The sequence below is a fragment of the Fringilla coelebs genome, assembly GCF_963513975.1.
Source record: "Fringilla coelebs genome assembly, chromosome: 2".
Lineage (NCBI taxonomy): Eukaryota > Metazoa > Chordata > Aves > Passeriformes > Fringillidae > Fringilla > Fringilla coelebs.
The window spans coordinates 65900785-65911839 of NC_140029.1; the positions used below are offsets into that span (position 1 = coordinate 65900785).

Consider the following 11055-nt stretch of genomic DNA (forward strand, 5'->3'; position numbering starts at 1 on the left):
AATAATCTTAAGAGTAAGACATCTCTGTGTAATATAGGAAGTGAAAAAAGTAAATGCAAAGACCAACAGAAGGAGAAATTATGAGATGTTGTTAGAAAGAAAAAGTCAAGAGAGAGACTGATGTACTTGTGTGTGTGGGAGAGTGGGCAATGCTTCTAGGCATTTGTTAAACATTTGGTAGGGATGATTAGCTAGTGCAAACTGAGAGAATGATATTAAAATTAATGGGATGATGCCAGTGTATAGCAGAATGTTGCTTAACACAATATTTCTGCTTGACTGAGAAAGATACAGAAAATACTTGTACAGCCCAGCTAAACTTTCAGGACAATATTTCTTGTCAGACCTTCCTTTTGGGATAAGGAAATATTTTTTCCTTTTTCTTACCCTCTCAAACTGCAGAGTTGGGAGTAAACTCATTCCTGGACAAGTGGAATAATAAAGAAAGAATGGCATGATGAGGAAGGGGATTCAGAAAGATCATGTTTGCTTCCTGCATCTAACTTCTGCTGTGGTACATAAATACCACCTGCAAGAAACCCACATCTTAGATTTAGGAAAACAGGTGCAACAAAGGGTAGAAGAAGGGTAGGGAGTCTATGCGCCAAGCTACTTGAGAATTTTTCCAAATAGAATTTCTTTTTTTTTTTTAAGTTAAAATCTCTAAACACCAAACTTTTTAATTAATATATTTAACTTTCAAATAAGCTTTTGTTGGGAAAGACTCTTCAGCTTCAGGATGAAATTTCTGTTTGAAGAAAGGAGCAGGTACCATTTAAAGCAAATATCTTGGGCTGAGGAGACCCAGATTTAATTCTGTTCTCCAGTGGATATCTAATTATTTACCCCAAGCATAAAAGCTATGACAACAAATTTCCTTCTCAAGATCTTTAAGATACTGTAGGGGCTAAGGTGCTCTCTTGGGAGAATAGAAGGAGCTGAACCAAACTTCCTTAGGATTTGAAGGTGCACCACTAATTACTGAACTGTTTGGGATGGAAGACAGCAGTGAGGGAGAGTTGTGGGACATTTTTAGTTGATTCCTGTAATTTTTTTTAATTATTTGAAAGTGGAATCCCTAAAGCATGTGGGACAGTAGGGCCATATACATCACTGTTTTCCCTTGCAGAGTAGATTCATAGTTGGAATTAGAGCTGAAACCCCTCTGAAACAGAGAGCTTACCAGCAGAGCCATCATGGCAACCCCACTTCCAGCTGCCTGAAAAAAGTGAGTGGCTGTGGCTAACCAGGCAGTTTCAATCCACCATATGGGCATCTCATAAAACTACAAAGTTCTTCTGCTAGTTCCTCAGTATAACACAAGCTCCATTAGGTTGATGTGAATTTGGAACATTTTACTATTTCCAGACCCAGTTTTTCACCCAGGCTCCAAAATGGAGTAAGCTGTGCGTATGCACTCTGTGCTCTGATTTCCACATTGGATAGATGCAAACCACCAGTTAGGTGCTGTTAACTGGACATACTCCAAGAGCTTAATCATCAGTCAACAAGGGGCACACCACAGTGATCTCATAGTTTGTCCTGAGGGAGATCAGTTCTTTCTGGTTCTGACAAACTTCCCATACCCACAGCTCAGCCTTGATTTCCTAGAACTTTTTCAATTGTCCCAACAAGCTACAACACAAATTAAATTTAGGACCTCTGTGCCCTTTCAACCAAAAGTAATGAAGAGTTTTCTTTGCCTTTTGTTCAAGGATCTCAGAGGACTTCAGCTCAGTTGTGTCTGCTCTGTAATAACTTTGGCCTCTGAGCCACAAGATAAGCTTTGTTGAGATCTACTCCTTTTCACTGAGTCCTGCACTATAAACTCTGTCTCCTTCTCCACAACCAGATCTGGGAGAGTAAAAAAATGCTATAACATGATTTTCTTATATTGGCTGGATGGATGGATGGATGGATGCCATATTGTCTGTAAGGCAGAGCTCAGATTTCAAAACATTCTGTTCTGAAATCTCTAAATGTTAACTTTCCTATTAGGAAGCACTAATCAGCAGTGACGTACTATGGTGTTTTCCAGTAGAAAAAGCAATAATGTGCATCCAAAGAGTGAGTCACTGCTAGAGGATACAAAATAGATAATAGACAGAAAGGAGCTGGCAAGGATTATGCATGATCTCTGCAAAAAGTCCTCAATAACAAAAAGCCAGGAATCACAAACTAGGACTGAGTCAAGGATTAAATCAAATGTGTCTAGAATCCACTGTAAAATTTATATATTTGTACAGTTGAGAGTTCAGTATATGCAGGCAGAATGTGTAAAGAAAGGGTTGAGGGTCAGGATAGTTTACAGCACACATTCTAGTGGAACGATTTACCTGGCCCATAGGAAGAAGAGAAATGCCAGGAAAAATAAGTAGGACTTTATTTGAGAGGATCATCTACATTACTGTTTATAACAAAACTGTCATGGGCAAGAGCATGTATCGTGGTCTGTAGCATTGTGAGGTGCCTCTGAAAAAAGCCAAATAATTTGCATCTCCTTGAATGTCAGTTCTGTGGCTCTTCTTTGTTGTAGTGGGGCATCTGAAGCAATGGGTGGTAAAGTCAAGGGGAGGTTTTTCAAGGGAGAGGCTTTTTCTCCAAAGCAACATGGTGCCCAGCCATGCTGATGGCAGCTTCTCTAGCCACAATTCAGCTGAAGGAAGGCCAGGAAGGTACATGCAATTTACTCTGTCTGCTATGACTCAGACAGAGCTCTTCTACCACTCCGAGTTGAGCACATTTTTTTATTCTGTCATTTTGACATATCCCAGGTATGCAACATTTTCTTCAGCTATTATCAGTTATCTCATGCACTTAAAATTTTGAAATAAGTGCATGCTTGTGTGCTGCTTTTTACATATATCTATATCATCTATATCTATATCTGTATCAGTTGTATTAACTTTGTTAGCTTACCTTTGCAAAAGCCAGATTAGTAATATAATTCTATTAATTAGGCTGAGGTTTTCCTGACTGCACAAGGCCTATGGGTGTGTCAAGGCTCATGGGTGTGTCAAGGCTAATCCTGTTGGCCATCTGTATTTCAGAAAAAAAAGATATATGGGAAAAGAAATCCTAGTCCCACCAGACTAAATGGTACAGTTTTCGTCAAATTACATTCTACTTTACATCTGATCAATCACCAAAAAGTGTTTTATCTATAATTTTAAGTATTTCAGGAGTGAAAATTGAGAGGATTTCCAGGGATAGCTTTAGTAATTTTTTTTTTTTTGCATCTGATGTTTAGATAAACAGTTGCCTCTTTTCTAGCTATACAGAATTTTATGCCATCTTCCGAGCAACCTACACGATTTTATTATCATTTGTCACAGAAAATCTCCTTTTCCCTTCTCCTATTCCTTTTTTACCTAGTGTAAAATGATGCAATTTGTAAGTCAGTGTAAGTATTTTGTATTTGCTCTGTAATGTCTGTTATTGAAAGTTGAGCAAAGAAATAATGCCTCCCATCTGGTGTGGAAATCAATAATCTGGAGTGTTGCTTGTATAGCCAAGAATCATTTCATGGAGAATCATCTCTGTCAACATAGATAAGTTCTAATCCTTTAAAGGTGACGCTTCTAGTCAAGATGAGGGATATATCCCACAACTTCAGACAATATATCCATTTTCTTTATCACTAAGCAGTTTAAGGTCAAGTGAAGGCATTGGATTTATATTCCTGCATTTTAAAAGATATCATTTTAATAAAACATATCAAAATAAGTAATACAATTTTATTAAATTTTTGACTGCTAAAGACAGTGTAAATTGCTGGCAATGGCATCAACACGAGGATCAGAATAATTATCACTGCTAGTGGAGCTACTATTAAATCTTCCTAAAGGATGTTAGTGCCCCCTTTTGGAAAGTGACAACAACATCCCCCGCAATTCCATTGTTGTATTCAACATGCTTAACCGAGTTTCCCACCCTATTACTATTTTTAGTAAAATTAAACTTTCATCCTTTTGCCAGTCATAATTTTCAACTTCTTCATGCACACAGAGCAATGGTTACTTGAAACAAATTTTGAACCATAAATTAGACTGTAACGGAGTAGAGAAAAGCAGGTCAGCTGAGAACCAAATAAGAACAAAATGAATGTTAATGACATTTTATTTCTAGTGAATGGCCTGGTTTTCACATGTGTTTAGGCAAAGATTCATTCTGCTTTCAAAAGGAAGCAAAAGATGTTGAGGAACTAGAGATGGAACCTAAACATTTAAATGAGAGATAGAGAACTGTTTTGGTGATAATAAATTTGATAGGTTATGTGTAATTCCCAGTGGAGTAGGTATGTAGATGTGCATGAAAACATACAATTGAATTCATTTTCTTTCAGCTTCTTGGTGGTGGTATGGAGTGAAAACAATTAAGTGCAGTAGAACTGTTCTGACACATTATTGCACAAATCTTTTCACATACTTATCCCAAATTGTACTTGTTTGCATTACATTAGGGGAAAAGCCACAGCCTCTGTTTCTGGGAGTTTCCAAATTGGCTGCAAAAAAAAAAAAGGATAAACGTTATCTAAGTAGCTCTTGACACAGAATTGAACCTATGCATTTATTTCACATTTCACTGTAAAACAGAATAGATAGCTGCAGGAAGTATCGTGCAAGACAAGAATCAGCATTTTTTTTTACTAAGGAATTGTTCACTTTACCTGAAGTGTGTTTCAATTACACCCTAAATTGTTTTTCCCTTCACCTGTGAGTCAGATCTGTAGTTGAGAGCTCTCTTAGCCATGGCCTCCCTTAGTGCTCTCTCGGCAGAATGAAACATCTCCACCGTGTGGCCAACTGCAAGAAAGCTGATTTTTATTTTTCTAAAAACCGGGTAAATTCGGGTGTTGTGAGGGTATGAGCCTTCCCAGGGCTGCACTGTCCCCTCTGGCCCTGGTGATGGGCAAGCTCGCCCATCCCTCCATCCTTAAACACAAGAAAGAGCCATTTTCTCTTTTACAAGGCATAGATGGAGAAACACAATCAGTAAAAATACTGAAGAAAGCAATCTCATGTACAAAGCCCTACCCCACAGTGGCTCTTCAGACTGATTAGGAAATAATGATTTTCCCCCTTTCTATTAGTTTTTGCTAGCCCAGCCACAAAGCCACTGCATCCCTCAAGTTAATTGCAAACAAGAAATCAACCCTGAAGTGTAAACTGACTGACTCCAAGTACAGGGAGAAGGTTCATCATTTCTTTCAAGTAAAAAAAAAAAAAAAATTAAATACCTTGCTGTGTCTGCCTTACTATGCAACTGAGGTCAATTTTAACAAGTCCCTTGGATGTCCTTTCCCCCTGTTTTAAGCTTCTGTCAAGTGTTCTGTTTTGTAGAGATAAAATCAATGGTCAGACACATTATTTTCTTGTCAGCAGCAGATATGAGAGTCTAAGTTAAAGCTGTGTTTCTTTCACCAGTTAGGAATAATTATTGTAGAGGGTGAGGATATGTTACTCATTATGCAATTGAGGACAAAAGGAAGTCGAGGGAAAAAATTAATCTGGCCCTTTTTCCCCATGTTCTCCTGGGCAGCCCTTAGGTATGGCAGTTTAATTTAATGCACCTGCTTGAAGCTGGGGAGATTCTTTCATCCTACCACACTTCTTTTTGCTGCTCCTCTTCAGAGCTACTGTCCCTTTTACCCTCCCTCCTTATCAACACCATACTGTGCTGAAAGCTGTTTCTTTCTTCCATAGACCTCTCTATGACTAAGTGTTTTTAACAGAGAACTAAGGGGGGGCCTTTTCTCATTAACACAGTTTTATAGTGCAGGTTTTGATTAGCTTTACCTTAAATGAGACATTAGGAGCCATAGCAAGCGTCTGGCTTTTACCATGGCTTTACAAATCCTACCGTGTTGATGATTTTCCCTGCAGAGTTCCCCTTCTGTAACTCATGTCCATTAACTCCTGTTCTTTCACTGTGTACCTCCAAGAAAAATCTAACTTGACATGTCAAGCTGTTTTCAATTCAATAAAATATGCTTCAGTCTGTGCAAGTGAGTGACATGATCCATTGTTCCACTTCCATCTCAGGTCGTTGACCTTGGGATTCTGCAACCTGTGACCTGGCTGCCCCACCACATCCATGCTGATGCAGGAATAAAAGCATTTTGACAAAAATATAGAAAATCCACTTCGCCTTCCCCACAGCAGCCTTACCCTTTCTATAAAGTAAATGATAGGCTTTTTTCAAACACTGTCATTTTTCAACAGATTTTGAACCTCTTCTCTCAGCTTGCTAGATACTGTATGATGCACAGGCCTGCTGGTTTTTATGCTTAAATATTTTACTTCCATGCTGAGATTAATTTTTTTTATTCTTTTCCATTTTTCAGAGACGTGCAGCTGACAATTTGAGGAGACATCATCAATACCAGGTACAGGCCTATGTTTATTCTTTGGGCAATTGTTTTTCTATGCCTTCAAAATGTCTTCATGATGAAAAAGAAAATATGAAAGAATTTTGTGAGAAAGTGGAAAAGGAAAATAAATGGAAAAAAACCAATAAAATCTGTACTTATTTCCTATTCAGCAAACAAGCTTAGTATTTTTGATGTTCAAACAGAAGAATTTGAGAATACAATTGTCTTCTTTTTGGAGCAAAAGGATATTTTCTAGAGCAATAACATACTATCCAGTGTTTTGCCCAGTGTAACGTGGATTGCCTTTAAAATAAGCAAACTCCTGCCTGCCAGGAATCATCAGGACCATATGTACATGCTCCATCAGAACCTGCTCTTCATCTCTCCTGCTTTAATCCCCCATAAACAACTTCTTTATTAACCCCTCTGCCTAGATCCCCTGTATGTAAGCAATTTTTTTCATCCTTCCTTCTTCAGTTTCTACTTTTTTAGATTATTATTTCACAATGAATAATTTTCAGCTTTATTTTGAATTTCTGTCATGTAAAAATTAAACAAGGTGGGAGCTGTAGGCTTGGTAGTTAATGAATCCCATATGGGAAATAACTAGGTAAGCTGGGACTTTTCCAACCTGAAAAAGAGGCAGCTGTGGGAAGTACAACAGGGATCTATAGAATCATGAGGAAGGTGAGCACAGAGCAGCAGTTTGCCATTTATCTGTAAACTGAATACCACACGTGTATTATACTGCATTAGTAAGGATAGGCAGCCTTTTGAGGGAAGTGATTTTGCTCCTCCAGCCCTCACTTGTGTGACTTTATCTAGAGCAGCATGTCTTGTCTGGTCCCCACACTACAAGAGAGATGTTAACAAACTGGAAGGGACCCAGCAAGGGGGCACCGAGATGATTAGAGGACAGTCATATAAGCAGCTCAGATTTCAGCCTGGAGTAGGTTAGGGGAAATATAACTGCTGCCTTAAGTATCCTAGTGAGTGGTTAGAGAGAAGGCGCCAGATTTTTCTTCAAGGCACAATGCAAAAGACAAAATGGACTGAACTTGAAGGAAGGGTAATTCTATAAGGTAAGGAGAATTATCTTTACAGTGAGGGCAGTAAAGAACTGGAAGATGTTGCTCAGGGAGGCTGCAGTATCTCCACCCATGGAGATATTCAGCACTTGACTGGGCACGGCCCTGAGTTGACTCAGACAGCCTCCAGGTATCTATTTCATCCTAAATAATTTCTAGAATTCTTAGAAGACAACAATGGAAGCTACCCGACTGAAGGTTAAAAATAAAACCCCGAAACAGAATCTTACTCCATACTGTGGAATTCATTGGCAGAGGATTTTTGAATGCTGAAAGCTTCCATTAGTTCAAAATGCATAAGAAAACCTGTCACAGCCAATTAAACCTAGAACTATCATTTTTCTTCAGAGAGTCACTGTGTCTCACAGCACAGGAGGCTTGAGAGAGAGTAGCTGGAAATAAAGTTGAACAACCACACCAGACTTGCTCTCCTCATGAGGCATCAGCAACTGCTCACGGCCAGGCTGGATATTACTGGCAGTAAGCATACCTTGGGTCAAACCCAATATATCCCTTCTCAGGATAATAAGCATTAGTAGTTTCCATCAAATAGCAAAACAAATTTTGAAACAGCTTTGTATAGTTTTTGTTGTGTTCCTAAAGCATGAAAAAGCCCAAGCAGAGCCTGTGAGTGTATATTTACTAACTAATACGAAGAAAGCTAATACAATACTTTTTATTTTTAGGAAGTTATGAGAAATCTGGTTAAAAGGTATGTTGCAGCGATGATAAGAGATGCCAAAACTGAGGAGGGATTGACAGAAGAAAATTTTAAGGTATGTGTTTATTTTTATCTTTGTAGGTGTTTTAGTAATTTAATAAGCTATTTTAAAACTGTGAAGCATATTTCTTACACTTAGTTATTCAGGTAGCATATAACTTGCTTCCTAGAGCAAGATCTTCAACCTTGACGATGCCAGGTATGCCAACATCGAGAGGGGAAAGTTTATTACTGACCCCAACATAAGCCTTTTCTTTTCTCTTTTTATTTCAAAAGGAAAGTCAAATTAGCTTTGATGTTCTGACATTTCATCTTTTTTCCTAATTTTTAGGAGTTAAAACAAGATATTTCCAGCTTTCGTTTTGAAGTCCTGGGTTTGTTAAAAGGAAGCAAGCTGTCTAATTTGCAGACTGGAAAGATGAGCAAAGACACTGCCTCCCTGTCAGAAAACGAAGAAAATTGTGAGAGTGAAGGAAACAAGAAAGGAAAGAAGAAACCCTTCAGCCTTTTTGACATAACCACGATGATTCACCCACGATCAGCCAATATCGCCTCTGAAGGACATAATGTAAGCAATGGCTCAGCAATGATGGTGTCAGAGTCCACTCAGGAGAAACAAAAGCGTGTGAATTTTGTAACAGACATAAAAAATTTTGGGTTGTTTCACAGACGATCAAAAACAAACTCTCTGGATCAGAGTAAAAATAAAATATACACCGTTTCTGAAGAGGTTTCCCGTCAACAGGCAGAAGAACAATGTGAGAAAACTGATGAACTGGAAGAGGGAGAATTGATCATGAACTGTGAATTAAACTTCCGAAATCCTGGCAAAAAATGCATGTTAGCTGAGTCACAGGATACCAGCGAGTCTTTGGATTCACAGGAAGAAAGAAGTATTTGTCCTTCAGAAACAGAGAAAATGGAGTTACAGAGCTCAGAACCTGCCACTCCACAGGAGCAGCTGGGCAAGGCATTGGACATTAGCATTGACTCTGATGGGAAACAGGAAACAATTGTTCAGGGGGACTATGTGATAACAAGGTTGTGATGCTTACAGGAGGAAGCATTTACAAATATATATATTTTGCATAGTGCTTTTGGGGGGGAATGTTTTAAGAATTATATTAGCTAATGCAGAATTACACTTTATAGTACTCAACTGTGGCACATGATCTTGTAACATAGTAGTCAAGAGAAAGAAAATATGAGGACCTTCTGTTTTGTAGCCTGCTTTAGCTTTCACGATTTGTTTTACATTTTTTTAATAAATGGAAGCATCTTGTATTCTTGTACTGTTGCAATAACCCACAGAAAGTTTTTAGCTATCTTTTTCAATTACAACAAATGAAATTTCTCTCATATGATAGTTGACTCCTATGATGAATATTTTTCTATGCAAATAAAAAGTAGCTTAAGAGACTTGTAAACTTTTATTTAACTTTGTAGGTTCTTAAAAGATTCTGTGCACCATAATAATCATATGTGGCTCCTGCCAGCATAATTCATGTCAAGCTATTAGAATCATTTGTTTAAATTGCTAGAAACTTGTGTCGAAATCTATACAGAATCAGAAGATAAATTATATTCTTTTATTTATTGAAGGAATATGAATACCTGTAAATTATGAAAATAGGTCTATTTGATTATTTAATTACAACTTTTCCCTCACAGCAAGAGGAGTGTGACTGTCCTGATACATTGTTAGAAATGCATTTGCGAGTTCTGAAGACTGTAAAAATGGAAAGGAAAAGAAATATCTGTGGCTTACTAAAAATTGATGATGGATTACTCCCCAAGAAGCCTTTATCACCACAGCTACTGCTTCTTCAGCCATCTATTTTTCCTCATGTGGACAACCTATGCACTTTAATATTCAGCTGCTTATTAGCTTCTGCCTTTACAATACACTTGGATTTGATAAGGGAAAGATACTTCAGGGAAAAAAAAGCATACAATGATTCCCCTGAATACTTGAATAAATATGGCAATTTGTTGAGAAGTTTTAGAAGGTACGCCTTAAGGGAGTTTCTTTGACGATTTTACAGTTTGGGGGAACCTGGTTGGGTGTTTTATAATAGATACTAAATGTATAAAGAAAACCTAATAGTATTTTTCATAACTGATGAGTGACTCACTTTCTTAGTTAAAACCAATACTTTTAAAATTAAATATTGTGGGGTTTTTTAATCATTGGCTGGTGTCCTACATTATTAAAAATGACATTTTACAACTGGTATAAGACTAACCACCCCCAGCTTTCAACACCATTCTTTCCCCCACTGAATATACCACAAAAGTGTTGTTATTTCATTCTTAACTTCCCCAGCCTTGCCATGGTAGATTTTGTAATTCATATTAGGATGTATTTAGGAACTTCCAGATGCATAGAGTGAATTTACATTTCTGATGGACTCTATCCCATGTAAACCTGTAGGTCCTGACCTAAAACCATGTCATTCTGGACCTAAATTGTCCTGGTACTGAACTGTGTCTTGAAAATCCAGGCAAACCCCTCTCATCTCTATACTTTAAGGTGAGTTTTCCAGCTCTACTTTACACGTGTGCTACTCTCGCCGATGTCACATGTTGAAAGCTTCCTTGCTCCACATCTGTTTGTGTCATGGCAGATACAGTTAAACCAAAATGGAAAATATGAGTCATAATTGGAAAATAGTTTGTATAGCTTTGCAACAATGCGTTCAAATCATATTTGTTTGGTTAGTTTCCATCTTGCCCTCTTGACTGCTCTGTAGACCCTTTCTCCTTCACGTCTCTCTCCTTGTCCACCTTTAGATTGTAAGCTCCTTGGGGCAGAGCCTGCAGCTTTTCTGTCTGGAAAGCACCTGAATTATTACAAGTATAAAAAGAAATAA

The 11055-nt window shown here is 37.9% G+C and overlaps 1 protein-coding gene across 1 annotated transcript in view; it reads left to right on the forward strand.

Annotated features, from left to right (window-relative positions):
• TRPC4 (transient receptor potential cation channel subfamily C member 4) overlaps positions 1-9230 on the forward strand; it is a gene marked incomplete at its 3' end in the record, with an annotated part of 126363 nt that extends 117133 nt beyond the window's left edge. The window contains exons 9-11 of the mRNA XM_084227086.1: positions 6347-6388; positions 8148-8237; positions 8514-9230. Coding sequence (XP_084083212.1) covers positions 6347-6388; positions 8148-8237; positions 8514-9230 — 849 coding nt within the window. The remainder of the gene's footprint in view (positions 1-6346; positions 6389-8147; positions 8238-8513) is intronic.
• Positions 9231-11055: the final 1825 nt, after the last annotated feature.